General features: G+C 42.0%; 1 protein-coding gene across 1 annotated transcript in view; it reads right to left on the bottom strand.

The window, feature by feature from the left end:
- Positions 1 to 26,084, bottom strand: part of LOC149440032 (A disintegrin and metalloproteinase with thrombospondin motifs 2-like) — a 987,780-nt gene that overhangs the window by 751,825 nt on the left and 209,871 nt on the right. The window contains exon 5 of the mRNA XM_089659016.1: positions 6,022 to 6,167. Within this exon, the coding sequence (XP_089515142.1) occupies positions 6,022 to 6,167 (146 nt within the window). The remainder of the gene's footprint in view (positions 1 to 6,021; positions 6,168 to 26,084) is intronic.

Genomic DNA, 26,084 nt, shown 5'->3' with positions numbered 1-26,084 from the left:
GGTCCCTTTCACACAGACGTTATCTGTTCAGTCACATTAAAAAAATAAATAAATAAATAAAACCCAATCCATACTAAGCCACATGCCCTCAACGGGGGGGGGGGGGGGGGTACTTTGCCATGTTGATGAGGACACAGGCCACTTCCCCACAACCCTAGCCTGGTGGTTGCAGGGATGTGGGGGTGACTTATCAGAATCTGGAAGCCCCTTTTAATAAGGGGTCCCCCAGGTACCAACCTCTGGCCCCCAATTCACCAAAAATAGTCAAATGTAAAGTCCTCAATTTAAAGAAAGTTTCCCAATGCACATCCATCATCAATCACATTGTCCAGTGATGTTGGTCCATGTCAATCATAATGAATGATCCGCTGCTAAAAAAGGTCAATGACATCACAGGATGACCCCTCCCCATGTTTACTTTAGCAACACGGGAATCAGAGCTGTCATTCAATGCTGGCAGGCAACAGGAGTGGTCAAGTTCAGTAGGTAGGATTTTTTTTTTCATGCAGGTCGGCAGCAGTCATTCATCATGATTGACAATTTATTATTATTTTATTATTATTATTATACAGTATTTATAAAGCGCCAATAGTTCGCTCAGCGCTGTACATTACAAAGGGGGAAAGTGTACAATGGATGTACATTGGGGCTACATTTTCTTTTAATTAAGGGACTTGTCAAACTGTGTAGTGTGTTTACTTACTATTGCCTTTTTATTTAAGGCCTTGTTAAGGGGTCTTCAAAATTCCGATAAACCACACCCTATATCCCACAAACACCAGACCAGGGTTGTGGGGAAGAGGCCCTTGTCATCATCAATATGGGGATAATGTGCTTTGCCAGTGGGGTCCCCCCATGTAGCTTTCTGTGTTTCAGGAGGACACAAGCTTGTTCTCCCTTTCCCAGGCCCGGCAGGCTGGACCCCCACGATAAGGGCCTGGTATGATTCACTGTCTTTTTAGTTTTTGTTATAAATTTTTGCAAATAAGTAACATTTATACTGCTACATTTCTTTGGTAAAAAGAGCCCAAATCAGTGTACAGTATATTATTTGGTCTGCATGAAAGTTATAGTGTCTACAAACTATGGTATGTATCATTGAAAACTGAGCATACCTGATGTGCTGACTGATCTCATTTCTATGCCAGGACAGTACAAATACCCCCCAAATGAGCCATTTTTGGAAAGTAGACAATCTAAGGTAATTAGTGAAAGGCATGGTGAGCTTTTTGAATTTGTAATGTTTACCCACAATTCTTTGGAAAATTAAGACATTAAATAAAACATTTTCCACACAAAGGTGTCATTTTAACAACTTACTTACACATGGAATACTTGCAATTACACCCTTTACCTCCTTGGCGGTATTCCCGAGTGTAGCTCGGGGTAGAATTTCTATACCAAGAACGGTAACCCCGAGCTACACTCGGGCTTACCATGCAGCGTTCTCTGGGGGTCCCTGCAGCACTTACCTTGTCCTTCGCTCCCACGATGGGTCCCCTGCAGCGTCCCCGTCCATCTGGCTTCCGTGTTCCGGTCCCTGTGACGTCGGAACGTTCGAACGGCGGAACCGGCGGGAAATTTGAAATTTTTAAAAAATGACATTTTTGCTGTCATTGCTTTTTCACTGCATTTCACATACATTTTGTCCCCACTGCTTTGTCCTGTGCCCTGCCTGCATTTTGACTGTTCTTTCTGCCTGGAAACTTAGAAAAGTCCATGGCGGCCAAAAAGCATCCCTCTACGTCAAAAGCGGTTTTAGAACAGCGATAGTAAATCAGAACCACTTGCAGAATTGAGTGATAATGATTTGTGGGGAAATTCATCATCAGACACTGAAAACGATTTTGCGACTTTGCTCAGCGATGTGCGAATTTGCCTCTGTATTTCAATTTCAGTGTTTTTGGTTTGATTATATTATTGAATTAAATTTATTATTATTATATTATTATTTTTTATGATTATTTATTAAATTATAATTTATGATTTCGTGTTTCAAGTTTTATCATATCCGGAATGTTTAATAGACTCTTTTTCGGATAGATTTCAGTGAGTTATTCCTAAAAATTACAGCCTACAATAAAAAACTACATATTTCCACGCAAAAAAATGGTACCGCTTTCAGCACAAAAAATCGGAAAGAATCATACCGCCAAGGAGGTTAAACACATTCTACTACTTCTCCCAAGTAAGGGGATACCATATGTATGAGATTTTTTCACAGCCTAGCCACATCCAAGAAGTACCTTTTGGGCTTTCAAGAAGCATAAATTATGCATCTAATTTCCTGACTACCTATCACATTTTTGAAGGACAATGAAAACACCCACAAAATTAGTATATTTTGGAAAACAAAAATCCCAGTGTATTTTCTGTGAAGCATAATGAATCTTTTGAACATGAAAATGAAGCACCAGGACAATGAAAACACCCACAAAAGTAGTAGATTTTGGAAAGCAAGCACCCCAATGTATTTTCTGTGAGGCATAATTAATCTTTTGAACATGAAAATGAAAAACACACAAAGTTAGTAAATTAAAGTAAATATAAATGTATAACAGTAAAAGTAAATTTATAAGATATTTCTAACACACAACATGGGCATACTAAGAAATAGACCCCAAAATACTTTCTGCTACTCCTCCTGAGTATGGAGATATCATGTGTGAGAATTTGACAGCCTAGCCCAAAAACAAAGGAGCACTTCAGGCATTATAGAGGCATAAATTACACATCCAATCTCCTGACTACCTATCAAATTTTTGGAGGCCCATCGGTGCAGGGATTCACTGCACTCTGTGATCTGTGCCTAGCTGCACAGTAAATCAGCTACAGAGATCAATGACAAGCTGCAGTGATCTCCCTCCTCACTGAGCTCTCAATGAGCTCAGAAAGAGAGCTGATACAGAGGCACATGCCTCTGTTCATATTGTGTGTTGGCTGTGATCGGATCTGTGATATGCTGTGTCCAAGGCACACAGCCATCATGGGATTGTGCCATTGCACGGCCCCTGGTTCTGACAGGATGTATGGGTACATCCTGTCAGAACAGTGCTTGTCCCACCCAGCCCATTATGTACAATGGCTGGGAAGCGGTTAAAAATGCGGAACTGAAAAGTCGTGGATATATAGGTTGATCACCTGTTTACCCCAGAAATGAATTGCTGTCTGTTTATCGTCCATCAATGGATGACTGAAAAACCTTCAGAGAGTGTGCCTGGGTGAAAAGGGTCTTATTGTTCATTGCTATGTTACTGTTTATAAGGCAATTTCTGGTATCCATCCAACATGTCTTTGTTTGACTATTCCCTAGGAAACAAACAGCCTAGATATACAACAAACTGTACCAGCTGTGAAAACACAAAGAGAAAAAAAAGAAAATCCAATGACTATGATACATAGTTTTCTTAAGAACGCATCGGCTGCACTGAAACACCAAAAACATGAATGCGTAGCCTTTGCAAACCTTATTAATCACAAGCTGCACAGGATGGACACTCAACAACAGGCCATAATTGATCCTTTAATTTATCAACTTGTCATATTAGGATAAAGGGAACAAGCAACATACAGCATCCATATTGCTGGGTACAATGGACCTACCCAGCGTCAGGCATCACAACCTGCTCATAACTGGCAAATGAATATGCCCCTTCAATCACAGCCTGCTCAAAACTGGCAAATAAATATGTCCAGCCATGAGCACCATCAGAGTTCATGGTCACAGGAATCACATTACAATACACTATAGTTCATAGTGCATTGTTCTTTTAAAATAAGTAAAGTTGTTATGCACCTTTTCAAGCATTATTTTTTTGATCTATAAAGAAACATACATTTGAGGATTATTGTTCTTGGTGTTTTCTTTGTACTTTCATTACATTTTAATTAGAACAAAAAATAACAAATACATAAAATAACAAAAACACAAGATATGAGCTTACCTTCAAATACCTTACAACATCTTCACTATAGCATCAAAAGCTTTGGGGATAATCCTTCCCAGTTCCTGCGCTGAAATTCCTGCAGAGAATTTAAGGTCCTCCAGAGATCTTCATGTGGCCGATAAGCACAGATTCGGTATTAGTCTTTCTTCTGCACTTATAGCTTTGCGTATCAAGGAATCCTGCTTCTTTATATGTGGTCATACCAGACTTAGCAGCAGGTCAATTGCAATTGTGAGTATTTTTCACACCGAAGAGGTTAGTCCTTGCAACAACTCTGCTCTTAATTCTTTCTTCTTTTCTCCTGCTCTATAACCATGATGCCAAGCATCACAATAGCAATTTCTTTTTGCTGCTGATTCTCTTTGAAATCCATGGCCATTGCTCTCAGAATGAACGGTCGGACGCTCTGTAAAAGAATAATCTTGTCGCTCACGCGCCACTTTTTAGAATGAGTGTATAAAGGAAGTGTACGGAAGGGGAGTGTCTGTTCAAAATTACATTGCATCACTTCTGTCAATGAAGAAATCAATTTAAAAAAAGATGCATCTATGTTGAAAACAAAAAATGTTTTCCACTACACAAATTTCAAAACAATGATGGAAGTATCGCATGTGAAACTGAATGAAAATGTAGATTTTCGTTTGAAGGATCATTCATTTTTCTACTCATATATGGCGTGCTTAAGTAGGAAAAGCACCCGACCACTGCTAGAGGCTTTTTTTATGAAATGCAAACACATTAAATCACCATGATCCAAAGTTCTTAAGCATAGTTTACTTTGTATTCTTATGCTGAATATTTTTATTTAATACTTTAGATATTCTTTAAACTAGAAAACAGTTATACTCCAAGTCCAAACTATGTATTTATTTATTTGCCAATAAGTATATTTATTGATATATTACACATAGTACAGGCCCAGCGTAACAGAATATATGGAACAAACATGAAAAAGGCATTGCGGTATCAACAATTAGGATATACACTGAGATAGTTGCATATGTCCTGTCCACATTCACAAAAGGCAAGTACAGTGGCATAAAAAAAAAACAATGAGGTACCAAGGGGAAATAGAGAAACAAATTTAAAAAAAAAAAAGAGGGAGGGGGGGATGGGGTGGGGTGAAAGACAACACCTAGTAATATCCAGTAATTCCCTAGAGGAACTAAATCCATTCCAAGCCATGGTCCCAATATACCACTGGTGGGCCAGGAATGGTTGTCAAACAGTGATTCCTTTGGCATCTATCCAAATTGCTGAAAAAAAAATGTTGAATTTTTTCAGGCAGTTTAGACTAGTATAGGTGATTTTATAGAGCGGGGGAACCACATCAATAGCTGCCTTCCACTCCACCACAGTGGGGGACTGGGGGACCTTCCATTTGACCAATAGGGCCCACCTCTATTTTTTAAAATTTAGATTAGAATAGTTATAATCCTTGTCTATTGTTAGCCATCTGTTTCCTGTTGATTTCTCTTTACTTTCTCTCCTCATAAGAGGAGAGGGGAAATCTCACCCTTGTAAGGCAAATTCCCTCTTAGACAGTTTTCACTGGAAAAATTTACCCATTGGAAGATTTCCACTCTATTCCTATTCTGGTGACCCTTTGAAATGTTGGCCTTTCCCTCATTTCCCTCGATTGGCTTTAGATACATTTTAAAATAGAGTGGGAAAGTGTTGATACCTCTGCCACATTTATACTGATGTCTGTGTCCCTCTTGAGGGACATTTGTCATGGTGACTATTGCCCTAAAACAGAAAGTGGAGAAGGGGTATATGCCATTGGGGACACTTTTTCTTCAGCAGAGCTAAAATTTCCCATCACTTTGAGCAGATTTCCACTTATTTCCTGTCACATCTCTGGGACAGGAAGCGAATAGAAATTTACCTCAAGAGGGTTTTGATTGGGATACAAACCTGACAGAGAATCTATCCCTTCCATACACTGCAAAAAACAATAAAAAATTAGTGTTGACTTGAGATACACTTTAAAATGAACACCTTTTAAAATATAAAATGTATTGCAGGTGAAAGGATTTATTTGGTATTTATTATAAATATATTTTACACTTACTGAGGGTTGTCACAGCTCCTTGTTCTGTATCTAACACCTGTTCCACAAGTGCGAGAGCATGAACCAAATTTACTCCATGACCCCCAATTTCCATCTTGTCGGAGAATTTCAGGAGTGAGCCAGATGCAGTGGCCTTTAAAGCAATGCTTGCAACAAAAAAACAAAAAACAAACAAATTATTTATGTCACAACTCCTCAGACATTTTTGTTAAAAACTGTTTTTGGAAATGTTACAGGTTTTTTTTTTTACTATAAATGCTCATGAATAAATGAGATTTATGTGATATATATATATATATATATATACTTTGAAAATGCTAGTTCTATTATGGTCATACTGATGGTTTGCCTTCAATGCTGTAAGGGCTATGTGTGGTGCCCTGCATTTTTATACGCTGCTAGGTGCACAACTAGATGCCCATGCAGTTTGTTATATGCAGGAAAAACCATAAGACCATGGAGGAGAATAATATTTGGACATATTGGGGATAGTACCCTAAAAAGGAATAAACCCATATCACAGCATATGTGGGAAAAACATGGAGGAAAATTGAATGAGCTGCAGTTTTGGGGTTTGGAAAATGTGAGATTGGGACCTAGAAAGGTGATTAAATGAGACTGTCAAAAAAAAGAAGCAGAGTGGATTTTCAATCTAGGGATGCTGAGCCCTAATGGATTGAATGAAAGTTTACCCTTTACTCCCTTTATATGAGAAGAAAGAAGACAGGGATGCATTGATCTGGTTTATAAGCTCCTCCATAGAGTAGAGCCATAAATAAATGTATAGTATATAAATCTATATAGTGGAGTATTGGAAGACAGGTAAAGTGGTTGTAGTTTTGGTAATATTCTCTAGAGGTTGCTAGAGTAGAATATGGGTTTCCTACGTGATGTATGGAAGTCAATCATGCAAAAACACAATGCCATCATGTCATAGAATGTGATGCATGGCATGGAACGGAGCAGCTGCACCTAAACAGAGCTCCAGTCCTGCTTGGGCTTTTGGCTGGAATACAGGAGGTTCTTGACCTAACAATCAGCCCTTCTTCACATCAACCCCCTTGGGAAGCACCTGTGTACGCCTACACCAGAAAAGAAGAGCTGTGGAGGGGTCCAAAGATCACTTACTCACTACTACCTTACAGCCAAAGAACAGTTCCATGTGGCAGGACATGGCACCAGCTTGCAGCCTACCCCCACTTCCTCTGCTTCTCAATCCCTGGATTGGATCCATTGCTGGATTAGGTAACATCTTCGCTGACTAAAACAGACCTTGACAATAGCCTAGAAGCTTTATGCACTAAACTTATCTCTAAGTTCTAGACTGAACTGCAAAAATCTACAGCCATTCTATCTCAGGAAATAGCTTTCTTATGCTTTTGCACTGACCTTCTAGACAAAGCATGATGAGCTTTCTATAGCTTTTAATGATCTTTCCAGAGAACATGAAGCACTCTGCAGCTTTTCTCCAACTACAGGCATATGTGGAAGATCTAGACAATAGATATAGGAGAAATAATCTCCGGATAAGGGGTGCTTCAGAGTCAGTAACAAATCTCATGACCTACACCCTGAAGCTTTTCAAGTCTCTCCTTCCTGACTCCGACACCACTTCATTTACATGTGACTGCATTTACCACTCTGAGAGTCAAACCACCACCTGATAAACCACCCAGAGATATTGTTTTATGCATGAAGTCCTTAAAGAAGAAATTCCCAGAGCTGCCAGGAACACACCAAATATCACCCTAGATGGGGTACACTTGAAAATATACCCAAATATTTCACAAGCCACTCTGGAGAGGCGCAAGAAGTTCAAAGAGATCACTTTCACTCTGGCTACAACTTGCATCAGATAGAGATAAGGATTTCCCTTCAAGCTTATCCCTCACAATGGCACATTGCTACTACATTGGCTGAAAGTCAGGAGATCTTGGTGAAGCTAGGCTTTCTTGAAAATGAAAATCTACTGAGACTTCCATCTACCCTCCGGCCTTCACCTATTTGGAATACTCAGTCTCCAAGAAGAGACCATCGACGTACAAGACATAACTCACCTAACCCTGACCTCAAAATTTTTATACACTCAAAGTTTCTTTTTCTCAAAATTTTCATTTCACTCTGGAACTACACAATTTTGTACCTGTATTACCATCTACTGGCCTTTTTTGATAGTTTTGGCGGTTACTTCAAGTCAATAGTTACAAGATATAGAATTTTTTTTGCTTTTTGTGCATGTGCCTCCATTTTAAATTTTCACTTATAGTTTGCTCTAACAAATGTATGTTTATTAGCCCTGTACAGACGTACTCGGGATACTGTATATAAGATACTTTTAACAGGCCTTTCCTGCACATGTTTTCCCCCCACTCAGTCCTCGCTCTCCCAAAGGTCTGGGAATCCTTTATTCTCACTGGACTATTATCATCTGATCATTTTTCTTTTACTCGGATTATTTTTTTAGTCCTTTGGCATACCCTCTGTTGGTTCCCCATGTTAGGAGGACTGAGTTGTTTTTGACTGGACTAGAGATTCCCCTGGTTCCCTTGGCCCAATTTTGCTGTTAGATACTTTTTTGCTTACTCAATATACTAAAATGGTTTCTAACTTTTTGGAAAAAATTTGTGGTACCATTAGGTTGCTGATGATCAATGCTTTTCTAGGTATGTGGATACTTAATAGGAACTGTGGTTCTTAATTTAACCAGTGTAAAGGGTATAAATGGTGACTTCCACCCCCCCCCCCCAGCTATCCTTTTACCTAACTTTTTATACCCATTCTGTGGCTACTTTTATCTATTTATAATAATATGGCTATACTTTGTACAGTATCTCTCATAATGTAGAGGGATTTAATTGCCCTAACGAATACCATAAACTGTTCATGCATTACAAACACCTGTGGGCAAAAATACAAAAAATACAAGAAACTAATTTCTCTCAAACAAACAACCCTTCATTTTTTCATAAATCCTGTAATCAATCCAATTACACAGTACTCTTGCTCCCTCTGAGGTTAAAGGAGTAGCCATTTTCCCCACCATACACAAACCAGCTTTACAAGTTCAACATGTTTACAAAGATTATTAAGGGTGACCTAGCTGGGAGTGAGCTCATGATAGCTAATGTGTATGCCCCGAATGAAGACCAATCAGCCTTTTTCCGCACCTTTTTTGATATCCTGCAGCACTATCATTCCCCTCATATAATCTTAGGAGGTGGCTTTATTTTAATTTCTCAATCTGCTTTAGACAGAATCAAACCTACTTCAAATTCTAAACCTTTCCCTAAATCTATAATTGCTCAGTTAAATGCATTCCAACTTATAGATTCACGGAAGGCACTATATATGGGAGCTCGTGAATACACATTTTATTCGAACCCACATGATACTTATGCAAGATTGAACCACCTTTATTGTACTCCAATCATCCTAGCCAATTCCAACGATGCCTCTATGCATGTATGTCCATGGTCAGATCACCATATGGTCTCCTTCTCCACCACTCTAATTGGTCTAATACCCCATATTCATGGAGACTTAATGAATCCCTATTGTCAGACCCTGTCATTCAACAAGATATAGTGAATAAAACTGAGGAATATTTTAGATTGAATTCTACCCCAGATATATTTGCTACCTCAGTTTGATTGGCTAGTAAAGCAGTTCTCCATGGGCACTGTCACCGTCCCCCCTCGCACTCCCTAATATTCCCCCCTCCCTTTCTCATTACATGTGCCTGCGCCCGCACAAGTCCACACAAAAGTGGTGTGCCAAACGCCAGGGATCTGCCCCTGCCGTGCGGTTCGCACCTCTCCTCGGCTGGACGCAGAGGAGTCTGACACCCCACTGTGCCTGCACGTGGATTTTCCATGTGTTGGCCACCTGGGTGTCTACGCGCGCCCCCTCCCCTTGTCTCGGCTGGCACAGCGTGGCCCCGATGTTCGCGCGCTCTGCTCCCTTGAGACAAAGGCCGCGCTCCCTGTGCAAGGCCGAAATGGGGGGCAGGGCTTGCTGCCCCGGAAACCCAACACCGGATTGGCCATTGTCGGAGCAGCCAGGAAGCATCCTGCTCCGGCGATAAAAAGACCGGAGCAGGACCCGGGCTGGTTGTTGGTACCCTGCTCGTCCGAGAGTGCTGTGTGAAGTCTGAGTTGAGGCCAGACCCCACAGCCAAGACCCTTCCAAGTCGCTGCAAGCCTGTTGCTGAGTGTCCCTGCACACTTCCTGCTGAGTGTCCCTGCACACTGCCTGCTGAGTGTCCCTGGAAGCTGACCGCTGCGAGTGACTTTGCACACTGCCTGCTGAGTGTCCCTGCACACTGCCTGCTACTGAGTGTCTCTGCACGCTGACTGCTGCTGAGCGTCCCTGGAAGCTGTCCGTTGCGGAGTGTCCCTGGAAGCTGTCCGCTGCTGAGTGTCCCTGGAAGCTCTCTGCTGCTGAGTGTCCCTGGAAGCCACCTGCCGTGAGTGTCCCTACAAGCCGCATGTTGCGGAGTGCCCTGATATCTTTGCCTGAACTGCCCCATTGTGTGCCCGAATTATTGTTGCTCAAGATGCCCATTACATGCCCGGATTATCCTTGCCTGAACTGCCCCATAATGTGCCCAGTTATCTTTGCCTGAACTGCCCCATTGTGTGCCCGGATTGCATTTGCCTGAACTGCCCTGCTGTGTGCCCGGATTATCTTTGCCTGGACTCCCCCCTATTGTGTGCCCGGACATTACTCTTGTTACCCTGACCAAGTGTCTCACCCAGTCACAGGCACCTTATCAAATTAACCTCAGATCCAGGGGCGGACTGACCATTCAAGCACTCGGGCACTGCCCGAGGGCCCGGGATCAGTAGGGGGCCCCATAAAATGCCCTTGGTACCTTTTTTATAGGCTTTTTTGAGTGTGGGCAAGGACACAGGGGCCCCATGATCCCCTATTGCCTGGGGGCCCCATGAGTTGTCAGTCCGCCCCTGCTCAGATCGTAATAAAGAGAGCTGGTAGGCGATCTTACTGCTTACTCGTGAATTAGATAAACTTTATAAATCTAATTTTCACACCCAGAACCCTGCTCTTCCTCCTTTTAAATACAAAGAGGAAAGCAGAATTGGACTTTCTAATATCATATAAAAGCAGAAAAAACTCTACAATGGTCCAAAGCCAAAATTATCCTTTCTAGTATCTCCTACATGGCAATGTTTGCCAAGAAATTAAATCAGTCCTTTAAACCTACTAGTTTATAGATTAAAAACCCCTTCTGGCCACATTGCAACTCACCGTTCAGATATATTAGACATATTTAAAAAATGTTATGCAGACCTATTGGAAAAGCCTTCCTCTTCTATCTCTCCTTCTGCTTGTATGGGAAATATACTGTATACTAACCCCCAAACTAGAATACAAATACCGGGGTGCAACTCTGCATTTTTTAAAGTCGACAAGGTGATTCGACAAGGATGCCCCCTTTCCCCATTATTGTTTGCACTTGCAGTAGAGTCCCTAGTGGCTGCCATTCCTAGACACCCATATATTTCCGGTTACTCCACCTCTCAATATAAACTCAGTATGTATGCTGACAATATGTTATTATTTTTCACTAGACCCTCTCTTTCTCTTCCATACCTTCTGCAGACTCTACAAGAATTTTCAACTCTCTCAGGTCTTACAGTAAATATTTCTAAATCTATAGCGATGCACATCAATATACCTGATTCACAATTCAATGTATTGCAACACTCCTTTACTTTTCAATGGTCCAAAGAATCACTCTCTTATCTTCGGATTGCTCTTACCCTGGACTTGCAGTCTTTATTTCTGAAAAGCTACCCACCTTTGATTTCTAAACTCAGGTGATATGGTATGTTTTCCAGAGTTTGTGTTTGTCTTTTTTAGGTAGAATCACAGTGGGAAGAATAATCATGCTTCCCAAATGACTATCTTTTTAGGGCCCTTCCCCTTAAGATCACTAAATCTTTTGTCCTTTCATTCTAATGGGATACTAACAACTTCATTTTTGCGGATTCATCACCAAGATTTTCCAAAACGGTGTTATACTGTATAATTCATCTAAACAGGAGGTCTGGAAGTTCCATATATATGGTGTTACTACCTGGCATCTAGATTTTCTCAATCAGCTCATTGGCATATTTATAAATTCAGAGTGCCTTGTGTAAAATTTGAGTCAGACTCCATATACCCATACTTCTTTCCAGACCCCCTATGGTCCAAAGGAATCTCATATGCAGAATTGAAACCTCAGAATATGTTAGCGTACCAATCTTTTCATTATTGGCATTGTTATAAAGATACATTTTTATTGTCCTCTCAGTCTCCTGTACATGCAGCTTTTCTGGGGGACCCTGTGTTCTCCCAGGGTTTTTCTAAACGACATGGTTTCCACTGTATTGATGAGACTTATTCATAGTATTTGTGCTGCTATCCACTGGGTGGTTGCCCTACACTGGAAAACATCCTCAGTTCTCCTTTCCCAGGTTAAACTGAGATTGGCTTCTATTAACAGAATTGAGAAAATATTTCACACTCTAAACAAAACTATGCTTTATTATGATAAAAATGGAACCCTTGGTTTGATAAATGTAATATCTTTAAATAATCCACCTTCAACACTTAATTTGATCTATTTTCCATTTTACTGGTTTATGCTATCTTTCATCTTGCTCTAATTGAGATATATTATTTTATCAGCATCTTTGCTGAAGAGTTCTACCCTTTTGTTATGTTATAGTCACCTGTAAACCTTGCTATTGTAAAATGTATGTTTTACACTGTACTGAAGTATCTGACATAAGATGTCTTCCTTTTTTTTCTTGTACCATATGTGCTTATCCTCGAATAAAAAGTTTGTAAAAAAAAAAAAAAAAAAAAAAAGAAAAAAAAAGGAGGATATAATAAATGTCACGCACGTGACATAATGATATAAAGTGTAAATATACGTCATGATGCAATTGTGTGATGATGCAATAATGCAAATATGTGTCCTAGTCAATGGATGTGAAGAGGAAACTATAAAATGATTGTTTGGTACATGGTGGAGGTGCCATTTTGATTTTTCCTCACTTTAGAGCACATGCACTGGACACTTTTACTTTGTTTACCCCTGGTGTTGCTGCAAAATAGGCGGTGAAACATGTTGGGTTTTGGGAAGTATTTTTTGCACAAAACACTCATTTTTTATTTATTTTTATTGGAAATTTGTCATGACCTATGAATAGAAACTGATAAAAGATTTTTGTGGTGGAGGAGGAAAGGTTTGGAGTCAACTTAGGAATGTGAACAGGCTGGAATTTGGAGCAGTTGTGTGTCAGGCTTCATGGAGGTCAGTTAAGCCCCTCTGTAGAAATAGTCCAAGCCTGTAGACGGTTAAAGGATGTTGAAAACAGTGGTCATTCCTTACACCCCTATTGTATAAAGGTGAAGGTTTTTCACCATCTATAGGGGTATTTTCCTCTTCCTACATCCAATTGATGACCTGTTTAAGATAACTATGTGGAGTAATCCAATGATGAGATATTTAAATTTTTTATATCTACTGACATTTTTGAACTTATAGGAAAAAATAATATGTGAGACACTACACCACTACTCTGCAGAATTTTGATTGAAGATATGGGCATACTCTGAAAGGTGTAGACATGCATAAATGAATGCATTCCAAAACTGATATTCATTAGTATGCATGTAGCAGCACAGTGATGAGCTCTACTTTCTCTTCCTGTCTTGGGAGAACATGAATTGATTGGCCTATTGTCCTGCTTCTTTCTCTTACACTCTATTCCTGCCTACAGATAGGGAAAATGGTTCATACCAGGCAGGCTGATATAATGCTGCTATTTAAAAATACATTGCATGATGCTAAAAACCAGAAGGTAACTGTATTTGAGCAACACAAATTGAAGATTTTATGTAATTTATTTTTAATATTCAAAGAAAACTCACCCATTTATCCATGTCTTCATGCTTTATTTTGTTGAAAAGTTGCTTTGAAAAATACTCCATCCCCAGCATTTCTAGCCATGGCCATTTGTTGACAGATGCCTTTACCCTTATTGTTATCTTACATGCACTTGCATAGATAGCTGAATCTGAAATTATATGGTGTGCTCACCTTGCTGTATGTTAGTAGAGGAACCTGTTCTTTGCCGTAGGGTTTATATATTATGCATGTTATTTTAGTTAACCATGTTCCTTCTGGTTTGGGAATCTATAACTAGATTAGCTTAGTTTTAGCTCAGGGCTCAACTAGCATAAGCTAGAGCCAGGTTTGGCATCAGATGGCCATTTTGGTAGAGGTCCAGTTGCATGACAGATTAGAAGTTACTAGAAACAAAGCTGCAGAGTAGATAGACTGTCTCTGGTTTCTGCTGGTGAGAAGCTGCATTCCAGGCTGGTTGGACAATGGTTGATGCAGCTCCCCACCGCAGCTGATCTTGTCTTCAGGCCTCTGATACAAAAATGGGTGCTACATTTTTATCATCCTCAGGGGCTCCTGCAACTGGACTTTGTTGCAACATTCATCTGGTGGCATCTTTATTAATACAGTAACTATATATACCAGGGTATATTGTGCACAACACCAGGGTTCTTGTTGGGCCTTTTGCTGATCATACCTGTTTGTACATTGGATGTATGTACAATTATTAATGTCATATTATTTGCATACTTGTGTTCATCTATATACAGTACTTTCCTCACTTTAGAGCACAACATGTTATTTCCTGGTTGCAAATGTTCCTCTGCTTCAAATGACTGATTAGGTTACTTGTTATCTTCCCAGGAAGGGAATCCCCTATGTTCACAGAGGCCATGTCCTGGGTGGAGGCACTATCAACTTTATTATCAAAACCACTCTTCCATTTGGCAAAGGTTTTGGTTCTCCTGTTTCAATATTTTTTATTGTTTTAAGAGTAGAACATAGAAATAGATGTACAGCAGTGGCCCCATAGATCCTCAATGGCCAAATAGTATAAACTTGCATTGCAGGCGAGGAGCACAGATACAAAGGGTCCACAACAATGATACAGACAGAGATTAAATCAAATCCCAGGATGCCGAAGCTCAAAAGCTACAATCTTCAATATCAGGCACAAAAAAAACAATATACTATACAGTGTATCTGGAACCTACATTAAGGATCAAGCCATCAGAGGGTAAAGTGGTCAAGAATAAGCATAAAAATGGGAAAGAGAAAAAGAAAGGTGGAAAAGATCAAAAAAGGAAATACTGTACATTCTAAAGAATTATGATAATGAACCATTGACCTTCACCGCTACTGTTGGAAAACTATACAATTTTTTTTTAATCCACTGTATCATCCTAGGTCCAATTCCTCGTACCTCCAACGTGTCAATCATAAATCCCCAATCCACCCTATCAAAGGCTTTTTTGGCATCGATCGACACAACCAACACAGAACCCGTCTCTCTCACTCTTTTGCAGAAGAAACAAATAATCTTAATCCGTTCTCTTCCCTCCCTGGTACAAATCTCACCTGATCTATATGTATTCAATCCAAGATCAACCTCTTCATCCTATTTGCTAAAACCTTCACATATAGTTTTGTATCTATATTTAAGAGTGATATTGGTCAATAGCTAGCACATTGGAATGGATCTTTCCCCCTCTTTCAGTATAGTTGTAATATATGCCTGCAACGACTCTTCCCTCATTTCCATCCCCTCTCCCAATGCATTCATATACAAGCACATTTTGGGCACAAGCTGTTCTTGGAACTTCCTATAAATATCTCAGCGTATAACCATCCGGACCCGGGCTTTTTTCCTGCAGCTGTACTTCTCAGTGCCACATTAATTTCTTCCTGCGAAATTGGTTTTTCCAGGGCTAGCAACCTCTCCTCCTCTAACCTGGGTAATCCGGCCTCTTTTACATACAACTTCTTCTTTTCCTTTCTTTCTCCCTCTAGTTCTTTCAGGTTACTAGGTTTTATATCACATAGCTTTTATATCATAAACGTTTCAAAAATATTGCAATATTTTTTAAACGCTTTAGCGATATCAGTAGTTGAATATACCATTTTTCCATTCTCATATTTAATTTTCTCTACAATTCCTTGATTTCTTTTCTCTTACGCTTCTCATTAAATATTTTCCTGTCTATTCCCCCACTTATATCTTTCTTTAACAACCCTATTAAAGACTTTTTGTTTCCTGTTCCACAATATCCTTCAATTCCTCTCTTTTCAAAATTATCTTATGTTGTATCTCCGGATCTATATTCTTTTTATGTAATTCTTCTAGGTCATACAATTCCTTACTTAACAATTTTATTTTATTTTCCTTTCGGCCCCTATCGAGATCAAAATGCCCCTAACATACGCCTTATGTGCTTCCCATACTGCCGCCACAGGTATCTCTTTGAGCCTAAAATATTGCTCTATCTCCTTCCTTAATTTTGTCTCTGTCTCCTGATCCTGTATAAGTGTTTCATTTAATTTCCACATATCACTTCTGTACCCCTCCTTTCCCCACTTTAATCTCATTGTAACTGGTGCATGATCTAATAGTGACATTACTTCAATATTAGAGTTTACCAAAGACTCCAGATGTCTATGTTCTATCATTATATAGTCCAGCCTTGAGAGAAGTTGTAGTTCTTATCTCTTGGATGTTTAATTCACCATGTGTCCATCAATTGACACAGATAGAGCCTCTTTTTAATCGATTTTAGACTACTACCTCTGTCCCTTTGCACCCGTGAGGATGTATCCATCCACGGGTCCATACAGAAGTTAAAATCTGCCACTATCAACTGACCCTTCTTAAAATTCATGTGGTTTTTTAGTACACCCTCCAAATAAACCATGAGGTTCTTATTAGGGCAGTAGATGTTCACGAATGTGCATTCTACTCTTTGTAGTTTCCCTCTCAGGAACAGAAACTGCCCTCCTGGGTCTACCACCTTATTCTTCCAAAGTAAAACTGACATTTTTTGCTATCCCAATTGCCACCCCTTTTGCACGTTTAATAGGCGAGTCCACATAAAACCATATAGGATAATGTTTGAAAAATAACTTAAAGTTTGTGTTCTGAGATAAATGTGTCTCTTGTAGGAATACAAAATGTTGATGAATTTCCCTAAGAATTTTATGCCTTTTTGCCAGGGTATTCAACCCTTTCACATTGTATGACATAAAATTACAAATATTCATTCCTTCTCCTTGTTTATTCTTCATTTATATGAAAATTCAACCAAGGGATGGATGTACACAGATTGGGACAAGATGACATTTTCCTCAGGGTGACCTTTACCCTCCCCCTGGCCCATGTTCTAGCCCGGGAATCAGTTGTGGCTAATTTCCACCTTTGATTCCTCTTCGGCGTAGGACTCAGACCACCTGTGCCTATCTGGACCGGTATCTCCTTGTTTTACAATGACCCATGTCATATTAAGCCTCTCGATGCCCTACTTTTAAGTCCCTTCCTTTACATCTCCCTTTCCTTCCTTCTTTATTTTAATTTTTCCTCTGCCCTCCCTCTGTCTCCTGACTGTATCCGGCCTTTATACCCTATATAGGAGGAAAAAAAAAAAAAAAAAAAGCAACACTCAAGAGAGCACTAAACCACTATCTCTCTATCCTATTCTCTATTTGGTAACCCGTTGCCATCTGTTTTTCCTTAGTTCTATACTATCCTTAGTCTCTTCAAACCATCCTGAAATATCTACTATCTGTAAGTCAAGTTTCACAAAAGGGATTTAGATTTTCTGGGAACCTTAGCCTTGCCGACTTTCCATCTGATCAAGCATGCTGGAAATCCCCAGCTATATCGACTGTTCCTCTTACGCATCAAGTCCAGTAGTGGTTTCAAAACTCTCATTCTCGTTAAGAGTCTCTGATGCTATATCTGCAAAAATTTGCCCACTCCTCCATATTTTACTTCTGGAACTCCACAAACTTCTTCCAAATGTTAGCTTTGTCTTCAGTGATGGGAACGCACAATTACATCTCTAGGAACTTCTGAGGCTACTCCCTGGGGTCGTTTAATCCTATCAATCTTCAGTTGTTCACTCATTGTCCTACCCATTATAGGGTTAAATATTTTCCTCTTTTATTCCACTAGATCTTCTCCTGATGTTACTTCTGGAAGGCCCCGGATCCTCAAGTTGTTTCTTCTATCCCCATTTTCTTTATCGTCTAGTCTATATGCTAGTTTCCTTTGCTCCATACGCATGCCTTCTACCAGCATTTCTAACTTCATAATAACTTGCGCTTGTATCTCTAATTTTCCTTTCGTCTCTTCCAAATGAGACAGTACTTGTCCCAAATCCTTATGTAATACATCCATTTCACTTTTTAGACCGTGTTCTAGTTTCCCAAACATCTCTGCCATTTCTGTTTTTGTAGGTATTTGTAAACTTGATCTTTGATCTTCTATATCTCTAAAATCTGTTCCACCTTCCATATTATTTAGCTCTTTAATCTTATCCAAGTTTGATGCTCCTAATGATATTCTGGTTTGATCTCCACTATCATTTCCCAGGTCATGCCTTCCCTTTACTCCCTGCTGTCTCTCAGGGGTATGGCCTTCCGGACTTTTTTCCTAAGGGGGCATATATTTCCTTATTGTACTCGATTGAGGGGTTTTGTCCCTCCTCCTTTAGCAGATCATATTATTACAGTGTTATTACCAGTCCTCCCCCTTGTCACTTTAGCACTAGGGTTCCAGTACCCTTGGTAAATTGCAGATTAATTCCAAAAGTCCTGGCAAGTGCTCACTTCCTTCCTCCTCCCATACAAGGCACAATCATACCAGAAAAAGAAAGTTTAAGAAATAATTCCGCCTCTTGCTCCTTTTCTTCAATACCCATTGGGTAACCCCTCACTTTTTCTCTTTTTCCCCCACTTTAGGGGAGCTTCAGCTCTTACTCATCCTTTCTGTTGTCTCATTTCAGGAGTGGGTGCTTAACTCACCTGGGGTCTCTGGTCCCGAATGATATGGAGGGGTCACCTTCCGCGGATAGCGGGGCTGCGGATGTCCTGTACCCTGTTTCGGGTGTAGTAACTGTGTGCTCCACCTCCACCACTGGGGCTACGTCCACCACTCTCCCGAGCCTCACGCCGGTCTCCTTTCCTGTACACCATGCACTGCGGCTCCTAAGATGCTCTCCTCCTGTCACAAGGGTGCTCCCAGAATCCACAGCTTCAGCCACTCTGCCCACCAAGTGGACTCTGGCTCATCCAACTGGGCAACAGTCACCTCCCCTTGGTCTGTCACCCACCATGCAGAGGGTCCAGTTGGAAAAAGACAGGTAAGATGGGGGTTTCATATGGCACTCTCCATCCACAGGCATCATCATCCTAATGTTCGACTGACACCATGTTCCGCCCCCCCCCCCAAAGCCGTATATACTGTATCTCTGATACTGTCTTAACCTCTTATAATTTGGAGGTTAAATCCAAGGTGAGCAGAATCACATAGATGTGCATTGGGGTGCTGGAGGAGGTACTCACTTACAGACAGAAGAATCTGTATAAAGTGAATGTCTTTGACAAATGAGGTAGCATAAAAGGTCTATCTTCACTCTTCACTTTATTTAACACAAAGAATTTAGGGAGTTAGGTTGATTAAGGGCACTTATATGTAATATATTTATTTGTATATACAATTTTTCTAGCGCTTCATACGATTTGATACATCATATTATCTGTTTGTCTGTGGGTGATAAGGAAAATTGTGCAGGCCTACTATTTAAAATATTTTTTTTTGTTGTGCGGGAACAATTTGTTTAAAATTGATCACTCAACCCTTGGCACCTGCCCTTCCTGCTCCCTGCTCACATGGCCTTCAACATCCTCTCCTCTTGCTCCTTCTTACTGATCACACAGTCCCCAGCGACCTCTGCTTCTACTCAATGATCACATGTCCTCTGTGTCCTCTGCTCCTACTCCCATTTACTGATCACAAGACCCACGGTGTCCTCTCCTCTTGCTCCTGCTCACTGATCACACAGCACTCTGTGTCCACAGTGCTCCAGTCCAACTGACTCAGTACTCCTAGTGCCCAAGAACCCCCAGTGCCCCCATCACAATGCCTTAGTACTCACTGTGCCCAAGTCACAATGCCTCAGTACTCACTGTGCCCCAGTCACAATGCCTCAGTACTCACTGTGCCCCAGTCACAATGCCTCAGTACTCACTGCACTCTCAGTACCCACAGTGTCCTCAGCACTCACAGACCTCTGGCTACTCCAGCGTCTCTTCTCATTCCTACATCTTCACAACATACACTTGCAGCCCTATGATCCCACTCCTGCTCACAATTTCCTTGCCTCACTCCAATCAAAGAGATGGCCATTTGTGTTGTATTGGCAGTCGCTCAGTTCTACTCCTCATGCTCCTGCTCAGCCTGCAGCATCTCCTGCTCTGTATACTGTGTCCAGTGCCTGCAGTGCCTCCCATGGCTGTGTTTCTGATCATGGCCACACATGTCAATGTGCCGCCAGACTAGTGTAAGCCAGTAACATGGTTCTTTAAAGCCACCACACCAACAGCCAGCAACAGTGTTCCTGATTGCCTCCACACCAGTGCCAGTGACCCAAACTAGTGCAGCCCTGTAGTGTTCCTGATCACTGATACCAGTCCCAGTGTCTACAGACCAATGTAAGCCAGAGACAGTGTTCCAGATAGCTTCCAGACCAGTCCCAGTGTCAGACCAATATAAGCCAGCAGCAGTGTTCTTGACTGCTAACCACACCCATGCCAGTGTCAATACAGCCAGTGCATTCAGCAACAGTGTCAATCACTGCCACCCCAGTCCCAGTGTAAGCCAGCAGCAGTGTTTCTGATCACTGCCACACCAGTAGAGTGTTACCATGCTAGTGCAGCCACTTAGTGTCCCTGATCACCAGTGCAGCTAGCAACAGTGCTCCTGATCAATGCACACTAATCCCAGCATCATCAGACCAGTGTAAACCAGCAGTAGTTTTTCTGATTTCCGCCACACCAGTTCTAGTGTCACAAGACCAGTGTAAGCCAGCAACAATGTTCCTGATCACAGCCACACCATTCCCAGTGTCATTAGACCAGTGCAGCCTGCAATAGTGTTTTTGATCACTGCTACACAAGTCAAAGTTTACCCAGACCACTGTAAGCCAGGAACAATGTTCCCTATATACTGCCTCACCAGTCCATTTGTCACCAGACCATTTTAGGCAAGCAACAATGTTCCTTATTGCCACCCGCTAACAGCCAACAACAACATTCCTGATCACCTCTAAACCAGTGCTATTGACTCAAACTAGTGTAGCCCTATAACAGTGTCCTTGACTATTACCAGTCCCAGTGTCACCAGAACAGTGTAATCCAGCAACAGTAATCCTGATCACCACCACACCAGTCCCAGTGTCGCCAAACTAATGGAACAAGAAACAGAAAAGGCAATGGTTACACTTCTAATTCCAGGCTTGGTGCCAAACCGCCTATTAAAAGGAACATACAGTAGTTGAACTAAAGTTGATGTTTGGACTTCAGCTGTTATTCTGTGACTTGAACCAGAATCTGTTCCTGAGATCTGCATCCCCACTGCTGAACTGGCTTGCCTCTGTTCTGTTTCCCTGCTATTACCTAGGCTAGTTCCTGACCATTTCTTTGCAGATTTCTAGTGTTACCTCGGCTAGTTCCTGACAAAATTTTGTTCTCTGCCGATTTCTGGTGTGACACTGGCCTGCCTCTTGACCATGATTCTGCCTTCAGCCCTGCCTGTTGAATGTCTTCTCAGCTGTCGAATTGTGCCTGTCTTTAACTATGTTTCTTGTCTAATCTGTGCCCCAATATCCTACCAGCAAGCACCCTTATAGCCAAGCCTTCTTCTAGCATCCAACCTTCTAGAACAGAGTCATGTCACTGTTACTTGGATGTTACAAAAGTAAACTATTGAGGTTTCGTCATTTCATCAATGGGTAAACTAATCCAAATAACAAGATATGCTGGTAAGTTAACTGGCTCTTGTCTAAATTGGCCTCAGTATGTGTATGCATGAAATTTTGTTAGGTACCTTAGATTGCACACTCCTTGAGGGTTAGGGACTGATATGAATATACAAAATATATATAAAGCGCTGTGTAAATTGACAGCACTCTAAGTACCTGTAATAGAAAACAAAAAATCTAAATAATTTTGTAAAATACTGCAGCAGTGCCCAGTTTTGCCTTCCTCTTGCATGGCTAAACATGACATAAACACCACTTTATTTTGTAATACAGCTAGATCAGCACTGTATACTGTATTTTAAAATGTATAGTCCACTCTGCTTACTCAAGGTGCATATTACAAATATTGAGTACCTATTTAAATCTATGCATTACAATAATGTGTGGTAAAATATACAATGATATACTAGAATGTCAACATTTTGATTGAAATCCCAATGCTCTCCGACAGTGGTACCCATACTGCAGCACACCACAACATACATGCGCATGGCAAGGTACACTGCGTTGGAAAAAAAGTCATGTCTATAGACTGGATTGTGGTTCTTTTTGAACATGCTGTCTTACCACAACATGCATTAACCACTTGCCATCCAGAGGATTTACCCCCCTTCCTGACCAGGCCTTTTTGCTATTCAGGGCTGCACTATTGGGCTGCACTATTTCAACTGATAATTGCATGGTCATGCACAGGGGCAGACTGACCAGACTGACCATTCGAGCACTCGGGCACTGCCCGAGGGCCCGGGGTCAGTAGGGGGCCACATGAAATGCCCCTGGTACATTTTATAGGTTTTTTTGGGTGTGCTTTGAGCGTGGGCAAGGACACAGGGGCCCATGATTCCCTATTGCCTGGGGGCCCCATGAGTTGTCAGTCCGCCCCTGGTCATGCAATGCTGTACCAAAACAAAATTTATGTCCTTTTTTTCACACAAACAGCTTTTTCAGTGGTATTTCATCACCTGTGTGCTTTTTATTTGTTGCCCTATAAACAAAAAAAGACCGAATATTTTGCAGAAAAATTATATTTTTTACTTTCAGCAATAAAAATTATATAGTATGTATATTGATTGCTTTGTGTGAAAGTTATAGCTAGAGATGAGCGAATCGAACATGACGAAGTGGAATTCGTTCCGAAGATTTGGAAAAATTCTATTCGCGACGAATCCGAAGATTAGCAAACTTCGGATGCACGAATCGAATTTTCCCAAAAATGGCGGCGACATGTGTGGCGACGGAGAAAATGGACAGAGAAGATGGGGCGGGGATCTCTGGGAAGGCGCGCAGACAAGGCGCGCTGACCCATAATGCATTCATGACATGTGATCGCATAAGCCAATCAGCAGCCAGCCAGCACTGTGTAATGGTGGAGCTATAAATCGCGGCCATCTTAGAATTCTCCATTAGCCTCCGATCATTCAAGAGAGACAGACCTGTGTGTATTAAGGGACAGAGTTAGGGCCACAGAGACTTTAGGGCCACAGAATCGTTACTCAGGGACACAGAATCGTTACTCAGGGACACAGAATCGTTACTCAGGGACACAGAATCGTTACTCAGGGACACAGCTATCAAAGAATCGAAAATTTAAAGTGACATACACCCTTTTTTTTTGGTGGCTGTCGTGCACAGTTGGTGCTGCAGTTTGCCGATTGTGCAAAATAAACTGACTTTCTGCTTCACAACCACTATTGTACGTTCAAAGAGTTAAATCCATTTACACGCCGGCTGGCGGTAATATTTTTTGGGTGATTAGTGCATTCCAGTGACACAAACGTACAGTTTCCAGCCAACGGCAAGCTGCAATTGACCGATTGTGTACAATAAACTGACTTTCTGCTTCACAACCACTATTGTACGTTCAAAGAGTTAAATCCATATACACGCCGGGTGGCGGTAATATTTTTTGGGTGATTAGTGCATTCCAGTGACATAAACGTACAGTTTCCAGCCAACGGCAAGCTGCAATTGACCGATTGTGCTAAATAAACTGACTTTCTGCTTCACAACCACTATTGTACGTTCAAAGAGTTAGATCCATTTACACGCCGGGTGGCGGTAATATTTTTTGGGTGATTAGTGCATTCCAGTGACAAACGTACAGTTTCCAGCCAACGGCAAGCTGCAATTGACCGATTGTGTACAATAAAGTGACTTTCTGCTTCACAACCACTATTGTACATTCAAAGAGTTAAATTCATTTACACGCCGGCTGGCGGTAATATTTTTTGGGTGATTAGTGCATTCCAGTGACACAAACGTACAGTTTCCAGCCAACGGCAAGCTGCAATTGACCGATTGTGCTAAATAAACTGACTTTCTGCTTCACAACCACTATTGTACATTCAAAGAGTTAGATCCATTTACACGCCGGCTGGCGGTAATATTTTTTGGGTGATTAGTGCATTCCAGTGACATAAACGTACAGTTTCCAGCCAACGGCAAGCTGCAATTGACCGATTGTGCTAAATAAACTGACTCTGCTTCACAACCACTATTGTACGTTCAAAGAGTTAGATCCATTTACACGCCGGCTGGCGGTAATATTTTTTAGGTGATTAGTGCTGCATTCCAGTGACAGAAACGTACAGTTTCCAGCCAACGGCAAGCTGCAATTGACCGATTGTGTACAATAAACTGACTTTCTGCTTCACAACCACTATTGTACGTTCAAAGAGTTAAATCCGGTTTTATTTTTGGGGTGCTTATTGAATTAAAGAGTATGTCAGACAACACGCAGAGGAGTGGCAGAGGAGGCAATGTTTTAGGAGCGAGCAGACGTGGCAGCAGAGGAAGGGGTCGAGGCAGCACTAGTCGCAGCCAGAGGCCAGTGCTCCCGGTGTCATCCAGCGGTCGTGTCTCCACCGACAACCCTGCCATCATCGATTGGTTGACTCGGTCGTCTTCCTCTTCCCAGGTCACCTCTGACACCTACAGCCAACGGTCGGTGGGTACGTCAGACACAACCGTTAGTTGGCATGGCCCGGGAGCAAGCCCACTGAAATCACGTGTCCTCGACCTGCCCCTGTCCTTTGGTGTTCCCTCACCAAGCGAAGTATCGCATGCTGTGGGCTCAGCCCCACTGTACAGTGAGGAAGAGCTAACAGAGGGCGGTCAGGAACGGGGGGAGACATCCGCCTCTTCAGCAGCCAGGCGAAGAAGTACTGGCGAGGAGAGTGGCTCGGTAGCCGGTCTAGAGACAGGTCTGTCTCCTGACCCACGCGCAGCCGAGGGGGCTAGTAGTGACGCGGAGACCCTAATTGATGATGATGAGGCTGATCGCACTTGGCAGCCTCGTCGTCATCAGGCTATTGCTTCCGCATCATCAGGAGAAGAGGGTGCCAGCTTGCCAGCGAGCAAAACAGTCGGTGGGTTGCCCAGGAGGCAGCAGGGTCGCAGCAGTGTCAGTGGAGCCAAACGGCCACGGAGTAGAGCACCAGCTCCACTGCAGCCTACCACCACGGCCAGTAGTGGTGCTGGTGTGCACGGAGGAAGTAGCAGTCAGCCAGTGAGGAGTAGCGGGGGCAAAGTTTCCTACTCAGCGGTGTGGCAATTTTTCGTCAAGCCGCCCGAGGAAGTAAACGTAGCCGTATGTCGACTATGTGGCCAGAAAGTCAAGCATGGCCAGGGGGCCCATGTTGGGACTACAGCGTTGCGTCAGCATATGCAGCGTCGCCATTCGGTGGCCTGGGAAAACCGTGATAAAGATACGGCGGTTCTGCCTGCCCCAGCCCCCGCTCCATCACTCGCTCTATTACTTGCTCCGTCACCCGACGTCAATCGCCCTCTATCAGCCAGTCAAGGCTCCAACACCTCTGCTGAGGGGAGTTGTCGCTTGTTGGCATCTTCTGCTCATTCAGATGCTCCTTCTCCTGCTACTCCTCTTCACGGATTCCGTCAGCAGTCTTTCTTGGAATCCGTTTCCAAGAGACAACAGTTTGCGAGCACGCACCCGACGGTGCAGAAGCTGAACGTCCTCCTGTCCAAGTTGCTGGTGCTGCAGTCCCTCCCTTTCCAAATGGTGGACTCAGCACCTTTCCGAGAAATGATGGCTTGTGCCGAGCCGCGGTGGAGAGTGCCAAGCCGGCATTTCTTCGCCAAAAAGGCAG

Source organism: Staurois parvus, unplaced genomic scaffold (assembly GCF_062004578.1).
Source record: "Staurois parvus isolate SC_StPar_1 unplaced genomic scaffold, SC_StPar_1.0 ptg001129l, whole genome shotgun sequence".
NCBI classification, from domain to species: Eukaryota; Metazoa; Chordata; class Amphibia; order Anura; family Ranidae; genus Staurois; species Staurois parvus.
Note: the sequence above shows the minus strand (reverse complement) of the source record. Positions and strands in the feature narration are given on the sequence as shown.